The sequence below is a fragment of the Rhineura floridana genome, chromosome 5, assembly GCF_030035675.1.
Source record: "Rhineura floridana isolate rRhiFlo1 chromosome 5, rRhiFlo1.hap2, whole genome shotgun sequence".
Lineage (NCBI taxonomy): Eukaryota > Metazoa > Chordata > Lepidosauria > Squamata > Rhineuridae > Rhineura > Rhineura floridana.
Window position 1 is genome coordinate 63,862,194 of NC_084484.1, and position 25,735 is coordinate 63,887,928.

At 40.8% G+C, this 25,735-nt stretch overlaps 1 protein-coding gene across 6 annotated transcripts in view; it reads left to right on the forward strand.

Moving 5' to 3' along the window:
- Positions 1-25,735, forward strand: part of JADE3 (jade family PHD finger 3) — a 62,217-nt gene that overhangs the window by 11,461 nt on the left and 25,021 nt on the right. The window contains exons 2-7 of one of the 6 annotated variants that reach the window (XM_061626983.1): positions 5,991-6,174; positions 8,406-8,533; positions 14,485-14,582; positions 15,866-15,925; positions 17,566-17,648; positions 20,619-20,776. In XM_061626983.1, the coding sequence (XP_061482967.1) occupies positions 15,877-15,925; positions 17,566-17,648; positions 20,619-20,776 (290 nt within the window). In that variant the 5' untranslated portion in view covers positions 5,991-6,174; positions 8,406-8,533; positions 14,485-14,582; positions 15,866-15,876. The remainder of the gene's footprint in view (positions 1-5,990; positions 6,175-8,405; positions 8,534-14,484; positions 14,583-15,865; positions 15,926-17,565; positions 17,649-20,618; positions 20,777-25,735) is intronic. The other 5 variants (XM_061626986.1, XM_061626985.1, XM_061626988.1 and 2 more) reach the window with 5 other exon arrangements.

The following is a 25,735-nucleotide window of genomic DNA, read 5'->3' on the forward strand; positions in this document are numbered from 1 at the left end:
TAAGAACAGAATATGGAGAAACTGATTGGTTCCCCATCGGAAAGGGTGTGAGACGGGTATATTTTATCACCCTATTTGTTTAATCTATATGCAGAACATATCAAACAAAGTGGGATTGGACCAAGATGAATGAGATATGAAAATTGGAGGGAGAAATATCAATAATTTAAGATATGCAGACGATACCATACTACTAGCAGAAACCAGTAATGATTTGAAACGAATGCTGTTGAAAGTTAAAGAGGAAAGCGCAAAAGTACAACTACAGCTGAACGTCAAGAAGACTAAAGTAATGACAGCAGAAGATTTATGTAACTTTAAAGTTGACAATGAGGACATTGAACTTGTCAAGGATTATCAATATCTTGGCATAGTCATTGACTAAAATGGAGACAATAGTCAAGAAATTAGGCTAGAACTGGGGAGGGAAGCTATGAGAGAACCAGGAAAGGTCTTCATATGCAAAGATATATAGCTGAATACTAAAGTCAGGATCATTCAGACCATGGTATTCCCGATCTCTATGTATGGATGTGAAAGTTGGACAGCGAAAAACAGATAAGAGAAAATATCAATTCATTTGAAATGTGTTACGTTATGGTTTATTTCTATGCTGCTTTTGGCCAAAAAAGCCCTCAAGACAGCTCACAAAAAATAAACACAAATGGAAAGTATACATCAGAAAAGAACAATACAGTTTGCAAAAATTTAAATAACAAAATATTAACTTGGTTACAAAAGCAACATCTTTCAATACAGTAACAATCAGTACTTTCCTAATGTTTTGACGATGTCTATTAGTTCTTACATCAGTGCGTTAACATCCAAGCATGGTGCCACTGGGGTGTCCTGCTGGTACTGCACCTGCCAGTCCTGGTGCAGGAAAGGAACTGGAGCAACCCCAGCTTTTTGCCAGCATAGATGGTGTCCACGGCAAAATAGTACTTCAGCTTGTCATGGGAATGAAGTGATCAATGTTCTGGCCCACAATCTCCTTGCCTATGTGTGTGTCTGGTCATCAGTTCAAACTACACCTCAACTGCTGCTGCATGTCAGATGGCAGGCCATGCATTGCATTGTACTTTAGCAACCATTTTCATGCACTGAAAATAGAATTGCTTCCTTAGTCTTGTCTTGCTTATGTGTTTAAATGTGGTGTTGGAAGAGAGCTTTGAGGATATTATGGACTGTGAAAAAGACAGATAATTGGGTGTTAGAACAAATTAAACCAGAACTATCACTAGAAGCTAAAATGATGAAACTGAGGTTATCATATTTCGGAGACATAATGAGATGGCATGATTCGCTAGAAAAGACAGTAATGCTGGGAAAAACAGACGGGAGTAGAAAAAGAGGAAGACCAAACAAGTCGATTATGACTTATGAAGACCCTATGAATCAGCAACCTCCAATAGCATCTGTTACAAACCAGATCTTGTAAGTTCAGGTCTGTGGCTTCCTTTATGTAATCAATCCATCTAAGGAAGCCAGAGACCTGAACTCACAAGTTCTGCACAGGGTGGTTCATGACAGATGCTATTGGAGGTCGGTGATTCATAGGGTCGCCATAAGTCATAATCGACTTGAAGGCAAATAAGTTAAAATGCAGGTTTTTAGATTGGAGGGGAATTTGTTAAATTTAAATAATATGTTGAAGATTTTGGAGGGAGAAAGTTCATGATATGCTACTAATACATCTGTTACAGCCTGAGTGAAAACTTGGTCTGTCTAAATAAATAAAAATGAATTATTCAGGATATATTATAGAGCAGCTTTAACTATTGAATGAAAATGGTTTTCTCAAAGAAATGCCATAGTTAGAACTGAAACTGAGGGGAGTTTAAATTTTTGACTAGAAAAAAAGCAAGAACTATTATCTCTCTTTGAGTTTGGCTTTTAATACTGCTATGTGCTCTCACATACTCCAACATCACATAAGGATGAATTTCTCCTATCACTGGAAAGCTAATGTTGCTAATGGGGTTGTGATCTTTATCATAATTAAATGCTGCTATGCACAAATCCTACACACTTTCCACTTTCAGAACTGCTCTGATAAGATTTTGTAATGCATATGAAGAAAACTAGGCCAATTAGGTTTTACTAGAGCGTACCTGTTTCTTTATACTCTGGTGAGGAGAGCTGCTCTGTGTCTGCCAACAATCTGGTGTTAATTGGCATGGATTTATTCACACATTTATTAAATGCAGGGATTTCCACTGCTTGCTGTCTTTTTTTTTTTTTGGAGTATTATTTCAGACTACAGTACATTCATTTAGGTAAAACTTTATGGGTTACAAAAGCTTTCTGTAATCCAGGTGCAAACCATGTTTAAGCAAGAGTTACATGGGCATGCTCCTTTCAGCATATAAAAGATAGATAAAATTGAATTCTATTCAACTACTAAGTCTCTTCCAAATGGGAAATAGAAGAACCAGTCTTAAAATGTCACATAATCATAGTTGCGTAGTTGATGAACAACCATACTAATGATCCAAGCCAGGGAAGCATTACTTTGAAAAGTAGAACAACAATGTCACTTGTTGGGTAACCAGCCTTCATAAGTCTTTTCAGGTTCTTACATAAGATGAAACAACAACAACAAGGTCATCCCACAAACTAATAATCTGTTTTAAGGGTCTTTATTGAATTGATCTGTAACTCCAAGGTTAATGGGGGGGGGGAATCTAGATCAGTAAAATGCATTTAAAACAAACATTTAAGGAACATAGGCCATAGTATGCAATAACTTATTTTAGTAGTTTTCATCCAACATACCACATTTTGCCTGTTGGTTCTGCTAGAAATCAACCACCTATATCATGAGGTTAACACTTAGGGCCTATTCAGATACAACATTTTGCATCAGTGGCCAGCATTCTTGAAATAAAATCCTAGAGTTGGAAGGGACCTCATGTGTTTTCCAGTCCAATCCCCTGCTGATGTAGGAAGTCTGCTCCTGTAGCATTCCAGATAGGTTGATATCCAGCCTCTGTTTAAACATTTCTACCACCTTCTGAGGCAGTCTGCTCCGCTGTTGAACAGATCATACTGTCAGGAAATTCTTCCTAATTTAGCCTAAATCAGGGATATCCAATGTGGTGCATGCTGGCTGGGACTGATGGGAATTGTATTTCAATACCACGTGAAGCACTTCAGGTTGGCTACTTCTGGTCTAGATCCTTTTTATATAAAAAAATGGATATACCAGTATTGGGTGAAAACCAGCTAAGTTATACTCTATTAGAAATCATTGGATTTAATTTACTTGTCTATTGATTTCACTGGGTCTACTCTAAGTATAACTAATGTTGGATATCACACATTGGTTCAGGCCGTGCCCTCTGGAGCAACAGAACATATATTTGGTATATCATCTGTGTGCCAGCCCTTCAAGTAATTCCACTAGATACAGCCAGAACAATACTTTTGTTGGCTAGTATCATCCATTTAATTTGAAGGCTACCCCATAAAGTGAGGCTGGATTTCTGGATGGAGTCAGTTCATGGGCTTGCCATTTAATAACTTGCATGGTCAAAATAGCCTGACAGTGGCTTTTAGGGTGGATTGCTAAGTTTTTCTTGAATCCAGAATCCAAAATTGAATCCAACATTCTGTTAAACGCTTTTGTAATGAAAACTAATATTAAGATACGGATCTTGTATATAGAAGTATAACCATACTAAATAAAATCTTGTATGGATATGGAAGTTGAGTAAACTCTCACCCTTCAGCTTGTGTCAAAGGCTTGTGCTTTCAACCAAACAGTAGGCTTTGGGGTGGAAATACTGCACAAAAACCTACAGATTGCCTACATTTTATATCTGAAAAAATTATTTCAGTAAAAGATTATTTCAGTAGTCTTTAAAAATGATAAAACATTCTTTTACACTTGCTATGTAGATGTAATATTATTACAGTGTACAAATGTTTCCATGTTTGTGTTATAACACTGATTTTTAAATACACATTTCACACATTTCTGAATTTTATTTGAGTCTGTACTTTAGTCTTCCTAGAATCTAATTTTGATGTGCATGACTGGATGTGATTTCATCCTCCACCCCTGAAGCCTCTTCAGAATCTCTCTCTCGATGGAGGAAACAAAAAGGTTAGAAAAGGGGTTGACCAAAAAGTATTTCACAGTCATGAATGGCTCCATATTAACAGGTATTGCCAAACACAAAATCGATAGATGGTAGAACTACCGTAGCAGTGTCAGTCAAGAGGTAGTAGCAGTCATCTTTCAGAATCAGAATTGAAAATAAATGTCAGTTTTTTTTTAAAAAAAAGTGATATTGGCCATTAGAAGTATCTTTGTAATTTTCATTCCTGGATGGCTTAATTTGATTCTCTTTTTAAGGTCTGAAGAGGGCTTCTTTTTGTTCAGCTCAGCATGAGAAAGTCATGGGTGGAGTATACAGGATCTGGGGTGTGTGGGAACTTTGGGAACTGGAACTGTGTTTAGACCCTCTACTTGTGCTATTTCCCATTCAGGCATAACGCCTGAGCAGGGATATAGACTGTCTGGGCAAGATCTATGATCCCATTCAATTTCATTTTAATATTTGCACCCCACTTTTTCTTCATGGAAATTTCTCAAACATCTAAGTGACTCCGAGTATAGAAATAGATAATCCTACTTACTCCTGGGCAGACTATGTGGATATTATCTCAAGCATGTGTCTGTGTTTTGGGGGTTCTAGATGTGTACAAGATCCTCCAATGTGGAGGGTCAAATGTTTATTTTTTTTGTATTTGTCATTGGTTGGATATACACACCAGCCTGTTATGCCCAGGGTTGTGGTGCAGATTTATTGACTGGGAATTACTTTAACATGTTCAAATTTTGTACAGTAATTTCGTGACACTAAGAATACTGTTGTGAATTAAAATGATGGCTCACTTGCTTGTTGCCTAGCATAGGCAAGGATTATTTGCTCAACTTTTATTTTTTTGTGTTTGCTTTGGTATGTGCCTGTGTGTGGATGTAACTCTCTGTGTAGATATTTTCTAAAATTTTGGGGATAGGAAGTGTATACTTTGTGCACTCTCTCTTTCCCATGTATTTCAAAACTGAAACTTTAAAGCAATTGTTTTCAAACTGAGTTCTAAGATTCCCAGGAAACTTTTGAGGGATTCTACAATGAGTACATTAATGACAAATAAGCGTTCAGAATACACGTTCACCACCATGAATACACGTTCACCACAACCATTACCAGTTGGTCTCAACAGCATTTAGATTGGATTGTTCTGCATTGTGCAGTCAATTTGGCACAGTATGCCTAATATAAACTGACTGCACCCCCAGAACACCTCCAGAATCCTGCTACATACATAATTTTCATGGCAGATGCTCACTCAGCAGACCCATCACCATTGGAAAGGTTCCCAGAAGACAGAAAAATGACTGCCTTAAAGAATACAGTGGCATTTCTCTGAGGACCTGATGTCAATAGGTGAACTGCATATACCCAATTAGTTGCCAACACCCATACCTAATTATTGAGCATTATTTAAACAATGAAAAAACCTATACATCTAAGCAATATCACTTATTAACTAGATATAGATGTGACCTGAAGTCTGGTTTAGCCGCATTGTTGGATTATGAATGGGGCAGTGAAGCCCCAACATTATGTTTTCAACATTTGTTGTAAACTTCTCTTTGTCCCCAAGCTTTCCCAGATTAGTCAGTTTTATTTCTGTAGCTTTTAATTTTTGTTGGCTTCATGTTATTTACATAGTGTTATTATTGTATTATATTTTATATTCTATTTTTGTTGTATTCTATTCTATTTTTGTACTCCACTTGGGTTTTTAAAAAAAACCCACAAAGAGCTGTTATACATTATAAAAAAATTATATGCATATTTAAAACTATAATTCTACCAAAGACACTCTCAACTCAGATGTGTTGTGCTGTTTTTTAATACAGTAACTAAGCTGTCCTTAAAACTAGTAGGATTATTTTCTTTTTCTCCTAGGCTTTGATGAATCCATTTTGTGTTGGATTTTACATTTCCACTGTGCTGCTCCCCCGAGTTCATAGATGGCAAGGAATGGCACTTGATCAATGTGCTAGGAGGATTAATTGAGTTTCCATCTGTGATGGAAATGAAGGAAGAACTTCCTTTATAAATATATGAAGAAATGTTCCCTGAAGCAGAGGTGAGATACTCCTCAATGCAGTTTAGATGCATTCTTTACATTACTTAATGTGGATTAAAGCTGTAATCTTATGCAGGTAGCACCAGGCTCTGGGACATTTTTCCCCCCCTAGTTTACAAGAAATGCAACAAATTTTTTTTAGCGCACTCATTGGAAATAGGTATTTTAACATCAACTGTAAAGCACTGCACATTGGCTATGTTCTATATTTATTGCCAGAATAAATGTGAAAACAGGAAAGAGTTGAGTTTTAGCATTAAATACGTAATAACTCATTGGGGAGTACTATGCCAATTATCAAAAGATGACTAAATGGAAATGTATTCCCTAAGGCATTATGAACTCTTGAGTCATGGTTCTGAAAGTATATAGTTGATAACAATCCCCCAAAGCTTAGGGGATTAAAAGAAATCCCCAGAGTCAGAAGCACGCAGAACACTAAAGAAGAACCATGTGCACACTTTTATAGACACATCTGTCAAACAAAAGAAACTCAGTGAGGAGAAGCGTAACTTGCTTTTCTAAAAACGATCACAAAATTCATTTTGTATAACTAAATGTTCTTAAACATTTGAAAAATGGAGCGTTTTGCTATTGAGAAATCCCTTATGTTGGAGGGATGCCCTTTATTTTCTGTGCCTTCTCAGTAACAGCTTCTGCTGATAGAAGGCATGTTTCTATGTGCAAAGCAGCATGGGTATCCTTAGTATATCAAGGCTTTAAGCTGTATAGAACAGTTTTATAATATACCATTAGCCTGATTGATTGCTAGGAGCAATTTTAATATAGATGCTTTCCCTTAGTTTGTATGTTAACTGCAGTACGTCCTCCTTTACCTATTTTGTATTGGGAAACCTTTTCTGACACTTGCTACCTTTAGAGCATCTGTTTTTCTTTTAACCAGCGATGAGGAAACTGAGGTCGGGGGGCTGAATGCAGTCCACCAGGTTTCCCTGTTTGGCCCTTGAGACTTTTTCCCAGGGTAGTCCCACCAATGGTCCTGCTCCGTACACTCTTCAATTTCTTTTGCATGAATAGAATTGTGTTCCTGCACTGTGATAATGTATCTTACTTGCCTGGATGAAGAGGTGTATGTGTAGAAAGCCCTAATTTTTGCCTAACTGGAATGTGGCATACTGTACAAAGGCAAAGTTGCATGCCTTGCTCTACCCACTTTTTACCTGTGACCCCAAGAAAGTTGCTCAGGAAGGAATTGCAACCCTTAGGCTGAAAAAGGTTTTCCACTTCTGGTTTGAACAATGCCATCAGCCAATAGATGAATCATCATAGTCACAACTGGTATGTCTTTCATAGCGTAAATATTCTGTAGCTTTTGCCAGGTAAACAAGCAATTGCTAATCTCTCACTTATACTGTAATGTGGAATGTGTGTCTGTGGACATTTCTGTGGTAAGGTCCATGAACTTCATAACCCTTTTAGGGCTTTTAATCTTGTTTTTGGTGACGCTACCACATGTTGCAGTAAAAGTGGGGAAAGCAGTAGTATAATTGGGCTTGTCTCAATCCTGTGTAATTTAAGAATAAGCTTTCAGGTTGCAGTTCAAATACAAGCAGATCTTTTGGAATTTGGACTTTGCTGGGAAAATATTTTGGAAGAAAAACTACAGCATAGTGGTTTCTGCTTGTTGCAATGTCAGTTTTAACTGGCTGATGCCTCTTCAGGCAATAGCTGACTGCTTTTAGTGGGGTAATAGGGACACCACAGAAAGTGATTCAGCATGGCCAGAGGACAATGTAGCCAAAGTAGGCTGTTCTGAAGGGCAAAGTGTCATAGGATGGAAGATGGGATTAAAAATCTTGGCAAATGAAGAAGGGAGGCTCAATTAAGAGCATACGGCAACATAGGAACATGGATGAGATCAGGTTGTGTGCTAGATATTGAAAGACAGAAAAGATGTTAAGTAGGCTTACTTCATTCTTGTGCTATAAGGTGGTAGGCCTACAGTGGTCTGGGGACAAAGAATTATGGGGTGTCCCAGACATCCTTTATGTTGAGCATTCATGATGATTTGTGCTCATAATGGTATCAGGGCAGTTATATGCAATCCTGCTTTCAATATTGTTTGTGCCTGTAAACGTTTTGTACTGGACATACTGCTTCGTTTCCAGTTAGTGCATGTCCTGTAGCTTCCTGCTGAAATCCTGTAATTTTTCATGCCGCAAATGTTCAGGGTTTTATTTTGTTTTGCTTTTGTTGTACTATAATCCTAGAGTGCCCCTCCAGACAGCAATAATGTGATAACATTGGGGAAGCATTGTGGAACAACAAATAAAGCAGAATGATGTGTGGACAGTCCAGTATAAATCCACCCCCGTCGCTGGATCGTCACCTTGTAGTGGTGAGTGGGCTTGCATGTTCCAATGAACCCTGTGAGCGATGCTGTCGGGAGTCATGTACTCCCAGCAGGGTCACCCATGGCAGTAAGGTCAAGGGAGAGGAACCAGACAAAGAACGATCCAAGAAAGTCCTCAATGGCAGAACAGGCGGAGGATAACAGTGTGTATGTTACAATGGCTGTGAAGGCGGATGAAGGCTGCAGCAGATAAAAGACTTCCAATCGTCATGGTATCCATGCCATTGGATCAAAGCCTTTTTCTGTCAAGATTGTGTGTTGATCTTCGTGCACGATCTCCCCACATAAAACAAATTCACTCACAGGCATCTTCCAAGCAAAGACCTTTTCTTGGAAGACAATCTTACTCGGCCACGAGTGATCGCCAATGAATGAATGAATAAATAAATCCATCACCAATGCACCAACATAGTGTTGAAGACACAGAGTACTCTTGCAAAAACAAAAAATACCCAGTCTGGAGGGGCCCACAGGCTCCTTCATCTGAGACCTCCTAGGAATTTCCTGGGAACTCTTTGCTATACTCTTAAAAAGAAGGAAAGCAGCTAGAGGCCTGGCATGCTTTTAACTCTTAAAAAAGATCCTCACATTGGAAATACAAATGAACTCCAGTCATGTTGTAGTACCATATGTATGTATCTTGGCAGAGCTGTGTTACCGGCAAGACTAGCCCCCTTGCCTGTGAATGTATAGGTTTGAAGGTTCTTGCTTTCTCCCTTCCTCCGTGTCTATATAGTCTTTGTATATCAAACATTAGGTCACCTAAGCTCACAGGTTATCAACAGCAGTTGTCTAGTGTAGGTGGAGAATAGAGGAGGTCTGATCATTTGCATGCTTATTGAGTTCAATGGGATTTACTCCTATGAAATCATGGTTAGGATAGGAAAAACTGATCATGGGGGAGGAAGAGTGGGAGTGGGAAGGAGTGTATTGGAGGGGGGGCAAAGGGAGGGGGCAGGGCAGGCAGGTTTGATTATTTGCATGCTTATAGAGTTCAATGGTATTTACTGCCGTGCAATCATGCTTAAGTAAAACTGACCATGGAGGGGGGAGGGTATTGGAAGAGGATGGGGAGGGAAGGGCACAGGAAGCGGGAGGGAAAGGAGCAAGAGGGAGGGGATAGAAGGGAGGGTGGGTTTGATCGTTTACATACTTTTTGAGTTCAATGGGATTTATTTCTGTGCAGTCATGTTTTAAAATGGAAATGGACTGCCTTCAAGTCAATCCTGACTTATGTTGAACCTATGAATAGGGTTTTCATGGTAAACGGTATTCAGAGGTGGTTTTACCATTGCCTTCCTCTGAGGCTGAGAGGCAGTGACTGGCCCAAGGTCACCCAGTGATCTTCATGGCTGTGTGGGGATTTGAACCCTGGTCTCCCAGGTCATAGTCCAACACTGACCTGGGGGGAAGGGCAGAGAGGGAAGGGGGAGAAGATAGGGGAGGGGGAGGAGATTGGGTGGGTGGGCATTGGGCAGAAGGGAAGTCCCTTTCCTTTATCTGTGTGTCCGTCTGTCATTTGATTTATATCCCGCCCTTCCTCCCAGCAGGAGCCCAGGGTGGCAAACAGAAATGCTAAAAACACTTTAAAAAATCATAAAAAGACCTTAAAATACATTAAAACAAAACAACGTTAAAAACTTTTTTAAAAGCTTTAAAAACATCTTTAAAAAAAAAAGGGTTAAAACATATTAAAGAAAACATATTAAAAGCAATTCTAACACAGACGCAGACTGAGATAGGTTTCAACTTAAAAGGCTAGTTGAAAGAGGAAAAGTCTTCAAAAGGTGCCGAAAAGATAGCAGAGATAGCAAAAGGAAAACATTGTGAACAGTGTCATTGCTTTCAGAGTTTACCCTACCTTTTTATTCTACAGCAGGCACGTGTAGCCTCCTACCCAAATTTAAACCAAAGCTGTCCATGGCCACATCCACACCAGGCCTTTATTTTACTTTGGACAGTCATGGCTTCTCTCAAAGAATCCTGGGAAGGGTAGTTAGTGAAGGGTGCTGAGAGTTGCTGGGAGACGCCCTGTTCTCCTCACAGACCTTCAGTCACAGGGGCTGACTGTTAACCAGTCCGGCCACTGGAGCTCTGTAAGTGGAACAGGAGTCTCCTCTCAGCACCCTTCACAAACTACACTTCCCAGGATTCTCCGAGGGACGCCATGACTGGTGTCTGCTGTGGGTGTGGCCCCCTGCTTAGGCAGCCCCAGCAGCTTTGAGTCTGGCTTTTAGAACACTGACAGTTGGTTCTTACTGAGCATGCCCCGCGTTACCATTGGGTGCCAGCCAAAATTTCTTAAATTAATTAAAAACCAGCCAGGCATTTTTTTAACTTTTAAACTGCAGAAGATGAAGGTCAGAGTATGGGGCAAGGTCAGTATTAGGATTACAGGTACTCTGTGAACATGGCTGATTTTTACTGAATTTCAACAGATTATGAGAACTCTGACAGAAAAAAGTCCAAAAAGGCTCTGGGTTTTTTTCTTCTCTTTTTAGACTTTGAACTCTCTATTCTCTCTGACTGTTTTGTGTATCGCCATGAAAATTGAGAGTGTTGTTAAGCAAGCGTTTCTGAGTTCAGGACTGTATGTCCGATGAGGTGTGCTTGGCGCCGACGTTGTTATCTTTTCGGCGCCAAGTCAAAACCTTCGTCTTTGCTCAGGCATTTTAATCTTTTAATCTTTTAAATATGTTTTAATTGTTGTGAGATTTATGCAGTGATTGTAAATTTGTTTTTAGATTTGTTATATACATGTTCCTTCCACTGAACCTATAGATTTTATTGTGTATATTTATATTTTTCTGTTGTACACCGCCCAGAGAGCTATGCTAGTCGGGCGGTATAGAAATTCAACAAATAAATAAATAAATAATAAGGTTTTGTTTTGAAATGAGTTTATGGGAAGCATCAGAATGGCATGGGGGTATTTTCAATTTAACATTGCAGAATGTGAAAAATCCACACTGGCTATAATACTTGTCATGATACATCATCCATCAGATGTTATGGATGGAATAGATGGATGGTTCTCTTGCTTTCTTCGACCTCCCACTCTTAACAGAGCTGAGGGGCCCTGAGTGCTGTAAAACCTGGCTTTTGATACACTTTCTTTTCTATGGGAAGGCGTGTTCCCATGATGTTACCTGCTTTTTACTTCTTCTCATCACTCTCTCATCAGATGCTCCTGGAGAGTCTTTCTTCTCAACTAGTTAGCTTAACTTCACTCTATAAACATTTGCTCTTACTTCCTATTGACAATTTACATGACACACTGGCTGTCTGCCCAGACCTGTTCCCTTGTACCATACTCAACTTCATGAGAAAATAATGCTTTGTCTGTTCCAGTTGTTTCTCAGGAAAATTACAGCTTTAGTTGGGGGGGGGGGAAGGATGGCAGTTTCAAACTACTCCTGTTTTACTGTTTGGCTCTTATGCACACAGCAGACTTTATACACTATTTCAATAATTCTTAAGCATCTTGTAAGCAAATCTAAGCACATGTAAATGATTTCAGCACATTATATGCATATTTTAAACCAGTAGCTGGGCTTTCCCATTACGGCTGACTTAAAAAAAAATTCAGTTATGGCACCCTGGTTATGGAATTTCCTCCCACCAGAAACATACCTGGCCCCTTCTGTTATTTTTTATGCAGCAAGCAAAAACTTTATTTTCCTAGCCACTTTGACTACTTTTTAACATGTTTTAAGAAATTGTAGTTTTCCTGTGTAGCTTACTCTCTTGTTTTATAAGTGCAGTTAGTGTTTTTTGTATTTACACTTGTTATGCCTTACTGTATTTTTTATTCTTAATTAGTATTTATTTTTTATTTGATTTATTTATTATTTGATTTATATCCCGCCCTTCCTCCCAGCAGGAGCCCAGTATTGTATTTTTTATTGTAAACAGCCTTGGACTATGAAGGGAGGTATATAAATGTTTTAAATAAATAAAAATAAGCCATGGCCATTTTCAGTAGAAGTACTGTCCACATGGCAGGGTCTGGGCTGTCACTGTAATAGTCCTGCATGAAATATTGCACCAAAAGCCACCTCAACAAGTACTAAAACATCTACTGTAATTCGCTATGGTAATTTTAATGATTTTGATGTATGAATCTGCATTGCTAGCTTTTGCTTTAATCTTGTATTCAGGGACAGAGTAAATTAGTATAGTGGTATCTGCATTGCACTTGTAATTGGTTTTCCATGACTGTCCCCTGGAACGCAAGAGTTGTAGGTTCTAGAAGGAGGCTAGGGATCTCTAATGGAATTTTTATCACTCTCACAAAACTATAGTTTCCAAGATTCCTTGGAGAAAGTTATGGCAGTTAAACTGGCTTATGTTTGTGGTTCAGATACAGCCTAATTATATATGGAGCTCATTGTTCAGACTTGGGTCTTTCATAGTGTATGTTCTTGGACTCTTCAGAATCTGCCCATTTGCTTTGTTATCTTCCTGTAAAAACAGGCATATCCTTCATAAAGCATTTTTCCTGCACGGAAGTTTATGCTAGAGAAGGAATGTTTCCTCTTTCTAATGCTGCCATGTTTCTCCCAGTGCCTTCATTTAACACCAAATACCAAATGGTGTGTATTCATGATTAGTGTTTAGCTCTGTGTAGCACTTCAGTCATCAACCTTAAGTGAGTTTGAAACAATCTATTGCTATTATGCCTATAGAAGAAGGTTTCTGGACATCAACACTGAAAAGGGGTGAGCAGATGTAGCAACCTTATTTTAACTGTAAACATCACATCCCTTCAACAAGTGAGATTCAGATGTAATGCAAGCCTGTGATAAGTGCTAAGCATCATTTAGAACCCACATCACGGTTTGAGCTTCCATGGTTTAAAGTAGCTTATTTACTTCCATTTTGCATCTACTCAGCATTGACTGAGCTTCATACAGATATTACTGTTTATTTATTTATTTATTTGTTTAATTACATTTCTAGACCGCCCTATAGCAGAAAGCTCTCAGGGCGGTGTACAACTGAATTGCAACTGGTTGCAAATGAATTGGTGTTTTTTTATAGAATAAATGTTTAAATCTTGCAGATCATGTAAAACTTCAAAAGATCTCTTCCAGAGTCATACTTAGATTGAACAATTGTGTCTATGGGAATTTGTTCAGTGTCTTACAGGATAATGTTGCAGAATTGGACCTGAATCTGTTTTGTATATATGTATTTGTCTTTTTCCCCACCCCTGCAAAAGAAATCCTCATAGTAGTTAAATATTGGAAATGCAAAGAAATTTTGTCAGTAAAGTCAATATGGAGCTACTAATTGTCAACTAATGTACTATGTCAGCAAACATGTGAAAAATTGTTCTTTAAATAACCTCATTCATTAAATTTTACACAGTGAATTTTGCTTCAGAAACTATTATTTCAATACTGTCAAATGGTTGTATGCCATGTAAGGGGTGTAATTTGTGTCTTGTTTTTTCTCCCTTACATTTAAATATGGTTATGCATGTTTTAAGATGTGTAATTTTAAAGCTGAAGCAGGTGTGGACCTATTCAGATTCTTGGAGTGGGTATCTCTGGGAGCCTCATGTAAGAGCACAGAAAGTATAATAAATATTTAGGAAGAAATAAATAATAAATATTTAGGAAGAAATGCATTTGGCTTGCTTTGTGGTATTCTGCCACTGCTATTTTGGGCTGCTAGTTGCTGACTACATCTAGATTCCTTGTATAGTATATGGCAGTTTACTATCAGAATATGAGTATCTGTCTGATGCCTTTCACTGTTAAAAACTAATGGCATAGCCTGAAGAACAAGTATCATCAAAGATTACTCTGGGTGGTCCCACATCCTTGTTTCCTCAGAAACACTCTGATGTAACTAATAAACTCTCTCAAGCAAAATCAGGCTACTACTGTGGATAGATACTGCTATCTTTCTGATTTCTTTGCATGCAGGTAGGTAGAAGCACCTGCATATCCACAGGCAGAAGAACTTAGCTGGTGTGGGTCTGCGAACACATTTAACATTGATGTCCTGTGTATTATATCAAATGGTATGTGTATTGAGCAGCTTACATAAGGCTTTAAAAATACCTCTTACAAATATTAAAGGTTATAACCCTAATATCTTTAAATTTTGAATGTATTGGGAGATAGAGTAGGCTTATACTTCCCACCTTTCTTTAGAAGCTAGTTTATTTCTGGGGTTTTAACAGGTGCCAGTGTCTTATGTTACTGTTTTCCTGCTCTTTATTTGTAAAATTTATACTGGGTTTTATCATATTTGTATTGTATGATGCGTTGTATTGTTTCATGTTTTTATTGTATTCTCTTCAGTGGAAACTGCCCTGCTACACATTGGGTTAATAACTAAATAAATTGAAAGCATTCCATGCATTCCAGGTCACCTTTAAATGTACCTGCCATGTGTGTTGGCTCACTCAGTGTAATGTTGGTGTGCCTGCTATTGATGACCTGGGCCAGTATACCACTGTCATGGCAATGTTACACTTGAATGGACCAGTGCATGTGGTAAGAGTGAAATATAATGCAGTATGCATAGAACTCATACACATTAACCATGGCTTGCATCATGTACAAAGAATGCCTAAATGATGGGTTTCGATATGGGAAGTACAGGTTCAGATCTCTGCTCAAACATACAGTGAGCTTGGTAGTCCAAAGTCACTGTTGTTCACTCAATGATGTGCCCTTCTGAGGTTACAGCAATAGCACATGAGCTGATTTTCTGTGGGTTCATCCTCTGCTGCAGGTGCACATTTTTTAACGACTCACCATCTTGTCCGTTCTTACCATCACTCCCAAGCCTAGTTAGGTGACAGTTGCATAGTAATAACCTTTGTGATTGGGCCTACCCATGTGGTGTCGCCTTTTGCTGTAATCGCCATGGGGTGTGATGAACCCATAATGATGCAGGCTGCTACCAAAACATCTAAAGGGTACCTAAATAGTTGAGAATTTGTATACTGAAAAGTGCTGTAGAAAGTAACTTTTTCATTTAGCGTAATGATTTTCCTGTTGAAGATTAATACCCCCTCCCTTTTTTAATTCCCTGAATCCTTCTCCTTGCTAATCTAGTGGCGGGTTGACCTTGCTTGATATGAATCTTTAACCAGTGCATTGGGGTTCAGTGGGTCATTCAATACAGTTTGTTTATAGCAATAAGTAACTTCTGATCTGATAATGTATGTTTGAAAGCTCCCACCAGAAAATCCTGTGCTTTTGCATAATTTATCCTGCTAGCAGGGAGCAAGAATTTGTGTGTATGCTTTTGCCTTGTATGATAAATTTTACCAACTATTTCTTTTCTCTCTAGGATGCGTCAGGATGAAACGCCACAGGCATCTAAGCAGCAGTGACAGTTCAGACAATGAAAGTAAGTGGTGTGATCCAGCCTTCCATTGATCTGCCACCCCCTTCTGTGGTTTCCTCCTCTGGTTTGAGGGCAAACTGTTACACTTCTTTTTATGGCTTTTTTGAATAACGTATTTCTTGTTTCAAGAGATGGATTGATTCCATAAAGGAAGCCACAGACCTGAATTTACAAGATCTGAACAGGGTGGTTCATGACAGATGCTGTTGGAGGTCACTGATTCATAGGGTCGCCATAAGTCATAGTTGACTTGGAGGCACATAACAACAAACAATTTGTTTGATTTCATTTTCTCTTGCTTACTGTGGTATTTGGTTTTATTAGAGAGGGTTTGGGGAAAATAAGAACCCCAACATTGGGTAGAAGAATGTGGTTGTTTAATACAGTCTTTCTTTAGAATTTAAGAGGTGCTGGTGCCTCATTTCTAGGATAGTATGTGAACATTAGTTTGTAGCACTTGGATTCAAATATTGTGTTATACATTGTGTTGCCTTCTAAAACTATTTTTAAAAGAAACTTTTAGATATAACTTCTAAGGGGCCTTCTCAAAGGAGAAGAAAGTATATGAAGGCTGGTAGTGTATAAACAATTATATGAAAATTATGTGTGGGTTATGGTGTGTGGTTTGAGGGGGAAGTGAAGCAATGCATTCACTTAGATGATCCACTTTGCAACATGACAAGGTTCAGTTGTATGTCAAGCAAAAGCAGAGTTTATTAACATTGACATGTAACACATGTTGGGTATTCTCTAAATCAGGAATAATGTTGTTGGACTCCAACTCCCATCAGCATGGCCAGTGGTCAGGGATTATGGCAGTTGTAGTCCAGCAAGAAATGGAGACCCACAGGTTCCCCACCCCTGCACTAAATAGCTTAAATACAGTCTTAATTCTGTTATTTGGCTCCTGTCTCCCCTTTAACCTCTTATCAGGCTTTTATTTCAACACAGTGTGCTTCTGGGATATAAAATGTCCCCTTCCCTCTCTCTGCAACCATTTGCTCCTCTAATTATCAGAAAATATCATCATAGGGTTTGTGTTTTATTATAAATTTTCAGAAGTTATATCGGGATTAAGAACATTCCAGAACTGCTTCTCAGGGTGGACCATTCAGTCTTGATGTCAGTCAGGATTAATTCACAGACTGTTGTGTTTCTTTATAGAACTATATAGCCCACCTACATCCATGTAACACAGATAATCTTTTTTTGGTTACATGTTCTAATAAAACAGGAAAGTCAAGAACAGCTTATTTTGGGTGGGAGGTAATTTCAGCCACTTGTTCTTGAAAGTATATGCAAATCAGAGTTGAAGAGTGTAACTGTATAAGGTTCTTTTGCTCCTAACAGAATGTGAACAGCTATCGTCTCAGTTGTAGACAAAATCTCTGGGTGGTATTCAATGCTAGTCCTATTCATAGTAGATCCATTTGAAATTAAAGGACACTATTAATTTAAGTTTATTCATTTCAGTGGGTCTACTCTGAGTAGACTTAGTTGAATACAACCCTCTAGTTTGTGCTGTGAATTGGCCTAAGAGATCATTTCAGTAGCTGATTTCCTGTAATTTTAGGAAGATTGGGAATATTCTTGTGTTGCAGCAACCTTTAAATTTTCTCCATCTTTTTTTTCTGTTCATATAGGTCCTTCCACTTCTTTTTCCTTTTGTTCTAAGTTCAGAAGCAAATCAAAAACGCCAGCAAATGAGCAAAAGAAACCTGCTGAGGTAGGAGTGATTCTCATATTCTTAATGTTGTACATTTACCATGACAGTTGTTAACCAGCATAACTGTTGTTTGGAAGTTTGCTTTTTTCTATCTCCCAGTTCATTTTCTTTTTACAGTGGAGTCTAAATCAGCAAAGTGAATACGTAATCTGTTGTCTTTTATTATGTGTAATTTAAATTCATTTCAATATGCTAAGCAAAATTACTGCATAGCCACAAATTCCCTATTTGTTGGCATTCTGATCCCATTTATTTCCTTGTTTCTGATCCTGTTTGTTTCCTTTTCCTGCACTCAAAATAGTATAGAAAAAATACAGTTCAACAGCAAATTTAAAATATGAACACTTCAACAATTGTAGCAATCTCCTCCAGCTTTAAAAAATGCAAGCCCTTCAAAGTGGCGCAGCAGCCAACTCCCTGAAAGCAACATCCACAAATTCATTATGTGGTTGTAAATTCCATTGGAGCCAATTTCATATACTCAGTCTAATCCAGAAACAGTTAGTGTATTATAAGGGGCAAGTACCTGGAATTAACAAGTGCAGGTCCTGCTGATGTCAATGAGATTGTGCTTTTGTCTTTTGAGAACAGCCACTGTTCATGATGTTTCCCTTTTAGAGACAAAAGAGGAAGACAGATGTTTTGCGGACTTCATGGCCTTTTTAGATTGTAGCCACTAACTTGTCCATTTGATTTCAGTGGGACTGACTGACTGACAATGAATGAATGAATGGGTGTTAGAACAAATTAAACCAGAACTATCATTAGAAGCTAAAATGATGAAACTGAGGTCATACTTTGGACACATAATGAGAAGACATGATTCACTAGAAAAGACAATGCTGGGAAAAACAGAAGGGAGTAGAAAAAGAGGAAGACCAAACAAGAGATGGATTGATTCCATAAAGGAAGCCACAGACCTGAACTTACAAGATCTGAACAGGGTGGTTCCTGACAGATGCTATTGGAGGTTGCTGATTCATAGGGTTGCCATAAGTCGTGATCGACTTGAAGGCACATAATAACGAACAAAACATTATTGTGTGTAAGGATTAGGGGTTGTGATAGGACGGGACACAAGTTCCTGACGCTACCTGGTAAGGGTAATTATAGAGAAACTGCGATCTCAAGGTACCAGATACCACTGAAGAAAAAATGCTGTTTTTTTCCTCTTCTGCTCCCTTATTGCAGGTATATGACTTAATTGTCACTCCTGCCTATGGGGAATTTCTGTATAAGCACCTCTGGTCGTTAAGCCCCTTCTGTTTTTTCTTAGGACTATTTGAGTCCCTAATGATCTGGGCCTTCCCTAATTTACCTTAGGCAGAGTTTTGGGTCTTGTTGTACTATCAACTGAAAACAAGGTTTATAAAAATATCAATAACAAAACATGCAAATTTAAATCTTTTTCTGAATTACAACATCTGAGTAAAGTATAAAATACAGAATGTATACATCCTTCCCCCCTTATTCTAGACATGGTGGAACTAGAGTAGGCCAAATACCCAGATATCTTCTTCCTTTTTATTCATGTCTATGAGATGAACTTAGGATGCCCTGTTTCTTGGAACAATGTGTCTCTTTTTACCCATACCAAAATAGATAATACATTAAATGGTTGTATGTTTTTCATGTGCCTTGTTTTTATTCTAATAATAATAGTGAGGACATGGTTGGGGCTGTAGTGCATAGGAGGGCTTTAACCCTTTTTTATCCTGTGCTGCAGTCCTAGTGACATCCTCCCCCACCCACCCCGGAGGGAAACTGACATTGATTTAGAGTGCAAAACAAAAAAAAAACTTCAGGCATGTAACACATGACTGAGGACTGCATGTAGAATAAGAAATGGGGCTGTGCTGCTGATCCTGCCCCGTGCCTATTTAGACTAGCCCTGCCACCTACATCAGTGCATTGAGCATGGGAGGTCAGGAGCACAGGTGGCTTGGGTGTGTGATGTCAGGGTGGGGCCTGTGGCAGGGTCCTCCTCTTTGCTGTTCACTAGGACAGTGTGTTGGATTTGCTTACTGATCACTTTTAATGTTGAAGTGCTTCCTTGGAGAACTTGCCAGACTACTCAAACTTGTGTAACCTCTTTTTAGAATTCAGCATAAAAGCTCAGGGGCTAACCCCCTAGAAAAATAGAAAAGGATTTGCTGAATGCTTAATGTGATTATGATTACTTGTGCAAACAACATGAAATGCAGATGACAGTGTATAACATAGATGGATGGGTGTCTCATTTGCTTTTGAGCTGTCCTGTTAATGCAAGCTGCTTTGGGACCACTTTCCTTCTGATGTTAGTAGTTAGTTTTCTCCATTGAAGTCTTTGAGTGTGAAAGTATTTAAGGAGAATAACCTTTTACTTCCTTACTTTTAAAATGAAATCAAGTCTTCACTTGCAACTTGCAAACTGTCAAGATATAAAAGAGAGTAGATACAAGAGAGAATATTACATCTTTTAACAGATCGTTTCTTTGAATGTTTCCTCATCCTCCATCAAATTGCCAGCAAGTCTTTCACTTTCTCCTTTGTCTCTTTTCTTGTCCCCTGGAGTTACTTGGATTCTGGATCTCCCCGCACCTAGAAGTTGACACAGTTCTGTATTGGTTTCAGTATTTTAGGTTAGGGCACATCCTCTATCCAGATACCTGCGGGAGTCCCTATTCATGCTTCACTTTATAGGAATTACGAGGTGAATAAAAGAAACAGGCTGCTCTACTAGCTTTGATACTACTGTAGTTGCCTGTGATCCTGAATAGTTGGGGAATTAAGTGCTCCTACCCTTATGCTTAGTAGGGGTGGGTATATTTTATCAGTATGGTTCTCACAGCTGTTTAGCATGGCCTCTTCGATAATCAGCAGTCTAAGGTGCACTGTTAACTTGTAGTGTTAAAGAAGAAAAAATAATTAAATTATTGGGCCATTTTTTTTCTTTGCAAGTGTTATTGCTATCTTTGCCTCCACCCACAGGTATTTCGAAAAGACCTCATTAGTGCCATGAAACTTCCAGATTCTCATCATATTAATCCAGATGAATATTACCTCTTTGCGGACACATGGAAACAAGAATGGGAAAAAGGTGTGCAAGTCCCAGCCAGTCCAGACACTATTCCGCAACCTTCTGTCAGGTAATTTTTAATAAACATTTTTTGTACTGGACTGCATGTACATGTCACGTAAACCATAATTAATAGTCTACTGTGAACACACAAAAGGGTCCTACTTTGCTCCTCCCCAATGACCAGGAGAGCAACCAACTGTAAACACCCTGGTTTAGTGTTGCATCCAGACAAAGGATTGTGGCTTGTTTTGTGCCAAACAAACCACAAGGGTTGTCCTCGGCTTACTGAGAATGGTTTGTTTGAATGAAACGAACTGTGATCCCTTGTTTGGATACAATGCTAAACCATACATTGTGGTTTGTTGCTTCCCCTGTTTAGAGGGCAGGAGTGAAGCAGGCATCTTCTGCATGTTCTTTAACTACAATTTACCATGACATGCACTAGGTCAGTGTGTACATAACCTGGTATATTAATTGTAGATTTATCTAGGTTCTAATTAATACTTGTTCGTCTTCTGTGGAAGCATTTAGCTTCAGTTTTTGGCATGCAGTGTGTCCTGCCCGAACTCTAAGAACTCAGACTCAGCTGTGGTTTTTTCTTTTATTGAAGTAAGAGAAAGTTTCAATTCAGTGCGCTTCATGAACCTACCTATGGCTTAGAACTCAGCATCTCTCTAGGTCTAACTAGGCACAACTTCGCTGCGCTAAGATGTTGACTCAGCAAGTACTCCCCCCCCCCGGCTTAAGTAAGGCTGGGCGGGCACCCTGCTTGCGTGTGCTAACTGTCACTGTTGGGAGCGCGCACGCAGGTGAAGATTCCACCTCATCTATGCCTGTTGAATTTCCTACCGCATCCTCCTCCTGGCGTGAGGTGAAAGCAGAGCTCCTGTCACCATCCCGTCTTCTCCCTCAGAGGGAGGAGGGCTGCCTGCAGGCGATGTGGGCACAGGGAGATGGGGAGCGTCAGGGTGGGAAACAACCGGCTGGTCAGGTTGACTCTCCACAGGGCTATCCAGAGCTGCTGGGTTTGACCTGTCAGAAGTCCAGAGCTGGAGCGCCTTCTGAGTCCAATTCCCCGCTTGGCCTCTCACTGGCTTGACCATCCCACTCTAAGTCCTCCTCCACTTCATTCTTGTTAGTCCACCCCTCTCTAGCAGGGCTCACGACACAGTGGATAACAAGAATAAAACACATGCTGCCAGAGAGAAATATTAATCCTGGAACAAATGTATCATGGCATGCTCATGTGAGCACAGCTAGTTGTCGTTTCTGTTAACACAGTTTACTTTTTTAAAAATGAAGTAGGTTTTTGATCAGATGAGGGTGCAATTTTTTAAAAAAATTAAGGTGTATGATAGAAAAATATACTTTGCCTGCATATTCAGAGGGGTAGTGTACTACACTTTTCCCCCAAGTATCATGCCATTGTGTGGGGTTATAGCACCGTCTCCATTTAGTGTCTGAAGGCAAGAATGTACTGAAGTCAAGACCTGGGCTACCCCTGCCCCTTCCATTCCAGTTCATTCTTGCCTTTGTCCAAGGCAGTTATATCTTGGAACATGCAGCAGCGGCTCCCCCCCTTCGCCTTGTGACTCTGGTTGGCAGCGCATGCTACTGTGTGGCGGTGCCTGCTAGCGCAGCCTGGCTGCTCACGGAGGCAGCTCTTCTTCCACTTCATCTTGTTTTGTCTTTGGGCTTGCGGGACTATACCAGAGCTCACGGCTGCAGCTCCAATCGACTGCAGGGGTGGTAGCGTTTCTTACTGCCCCCCTCATTTAGGTGGCACTTTTTTACTGGAGGTGGCTCTGTGTCATGGCCCCTTCAGAGGACTCGGAGGAAGAGGAAGAGGCAGAGTTGGCAGACCCCGGAGAAGGAACTAGTGGAACCCCTGAGGACACAACTCTGGCTCTTCCCCAGCTGAAGAATGTCCAGGACCTGGCTGAAGCCCCTCAGTCGGATTCTGGGCATGAACACGAGGCTCCTCTCCCCCCTGCAGAAGGGAGACACCAGCGAGTAGCACAGCAACGAAGGAAGAGGTCGGGTCATTTAAGAACAAACAGCTCTGAGCAGCTGGGAGACTAATCATGGGCACCTGGCTTAGGGAGTCTGTTATAAAAGGCAGTTCATGGCTGCAGCAGACTGCTGACTACAACGTTGGTTGTGACCCCTTGCGTGTCACGCCGTTGCTAGCCTCTAGACCTTCGGACTGGACCCCTGGCTTTCTGAATTCTGCTTCCCTACCTGGACAATGCTCTTGGACACTGCTACTGGTTAGTTTGTCAAGCCTTTCTTCTTCCAGCCGGCCTCCGTTATCTGCCTGGCCTTGACTGATTTATTGCTCAGCTAACTGCCGGCTGCTTCGTTACTGCCCAGCCCCCAGCCCTGAAGCTGACACTCTGGTACCTTGACGGCCGCCATTGCGCTCCCTTGACAGGCCTGGTCTAGTCATGCTTTGCGGCTGCCATTTTTCTTCACTTTTCCCGCCTTTTGGGCTCCTGCCATTTTGTGTTTTCACACCGTTTTTAGTCGGGTTTTTAAGCCTTAGCATTTCTAGACGGTAAATGTAATTATATTTATACAGGGGGATATATAGGGCATTTATTGTTCTAATGTTATTTTTATTTTTTGTTTAAAAAAAGTTCTTTGAGGCAGAGAGGCTACCAGATATATAAGTGCACAGGAGTAGTACAACCCCCCCCCACTGTGTGAGTGTACCTGGGCTTTGACTTCATTGTACCTCGTTGCTAGTAGTGCACTTGGGGCTGTACTTGGGGACCCCTCATCCGTGGGCGTGTACCAGTGCTCCCTATTCACATCACACTCCTCTTTTAGTGCATGTGTTGACGACAGATACCACACACCCAACTCTTATGCGTGTATAATATGGCTGATCAGCCTCCAGGCGCAGCCCAAGAGCTAGGGGCAAAACATCATCGCAATGCCCCATCGCACCACAAGTATACAAAGTACAAGCCTCCCAGACATCACTCCAAGGCTGTAGGCAAAACCAAACACTTGTCTAACCACATGGCTGCCAGGCGAGCACGATACGTATCAGTTCCAGCCTCAGAGGAAGCTGGCCAAGAGAGATAGACAATCCTCTTTCATTCATCCACTGGGTCATCAGAGAAGGAGTTTGAAGGCTTTCATAACCAACCAACCTTGGACTGTCAGCCTCAAGCTACATCAGCTAGAGTTCAAGTGTCTCGCCAGTCTGATGCGACTGTTGCATCTCTGCCTCAACAAGGGCAGCCAATGCTCTTGGACCCCCAGATGGGCACTCTTGCTCCTCTGCTGGGGTTGCAGTTGACTCCAGAATTTGTCTCCCAGTTGAAGGAGGCTTTGTTGGGTTCCCTTTCTCAAGCACAGTCGTTGTGACAGGTGAACCCATTGGCTCAACCCGGCTCAGCCTCTCAGGGATCACCCTGTACGCATCTTCGTGCCAGCGCCATTAAGCAACACTGCTGTACCGATGAAGCTCAAGCACTCTCACTGAATCCCTTCGATGTCACTAGAGGCAGGATTGGAGGCGAGGTGATGGGGTTAGGGGATCCTTCGTGCTCTCTTGAGGCTGAGAGAGATGAATGGAGCAGTGAATCAGGTGGAGGAGGACTCCTCTTATCGCCTATTTGACTCAGCAGACTATTTTCCACTGTTTTGTAGAGCACTGGACACTCTAGGTCTCCAAGCCTCGCAGTTTGAACCTACCCCCCTCCAGTGAAGGGGGCTAGGGTTCTGAGAACCCCCAGATCATCAGATCATTTCCTCCCTGTTCCGGACCCCATTGACAAGCTGGCTAAGGAGGAATGGGCTCAACCCCTGCATGCTCACTGATTTTTAGCCATCACTAATAGGCACTGTGGTTTGGCCCCAGACTTCATGAATTGCCTGAATGTCCTGGGTGTGGATGAGCCAATTTCTAGCTTGGTATCCAGGTCTCTTCTTCCGAAAGAAGGGGACTCGCAGCTCAAGGATCCCTCCGAACGGAGGAGACTAGATTTTGCACTCGTAAAAATTACGAGGCTACCACTGTCCGGGCTTCTTGCGCACCTTTGATTTTTTCTAGAACTTCCATGATGTGGTTGGTCGAACTCTTGGATGAGCCCAATCCGGACCCCGCCAAACTCAGACAGGCTGTTGTGAAACTGCACAAGTCTGCAGAATTGGTGGCCAAGGCCACCTTGGATGTAACTCAGTTTGCAGCACGGGCACTGGCCGCCGAAGTTGTCGCACGGAGGACACTCTGGCTCCAGCACTGGGATGCAGATACTACAGCCAGGATCCATCTTTCTATGGCCCCATATACAGGGACATCGCCTTTTGGGGAAGACGCACTTAAATCAATTTTGGTAGACCCCAAAGAAAAGTGAAAGCCAGTATTAGCCACGAGCAAAAAGGAGGATTGAAGGTTGTTTAGGAGATTTGCTCCATACTGTCCTTTCCAGCCCTTTCAAGGAACCCGGCCTGGGGGCAGGGGCCTCGATTTCCAATCCCCCCCAACAGGATTCTCTCCTATCCCGTCCTGCTCTCGAGAGAGAGGCAGAAGATCATGAAGGAAGCCATACAACACCTTCTCGACATAGCGGCGATAGAACCAGTTCCGCTGGCCGACCGCTCTGTGCGGGTCTACTCTGTCTTGTTTGCGGTTCCCAAAAGTGATTTTTCATGGATTGTGGTCCTAGATCTCAAGTTTGTCAACTGGTTTGTGAAATACCGACGGTTCAAAATGGAGTCCCTTGTGTTGATCATAGAAGCTCTGAAGGAGGGGGACTTCCTGGCCTCCATCAACTTGAAGGAGGCATATCTCCATATTCCAATGTGCCCTGCCCACAGATGTTTCCTGAGGTTTGCATTTGGCCAGCAGCATTTTCAATATTGGGCCATGCCGTTTGGGCTCCCATCAGCTCAGAAGAGTGTTCACCAAGGTAATGGTCACCCTGGTTGCTCATCTCCATCTCCAGGTGGTCCATATTTATCTGTACCTGGATAACCTACTGCTCCTGGCAGAATCTAGGGACCAGGCTGT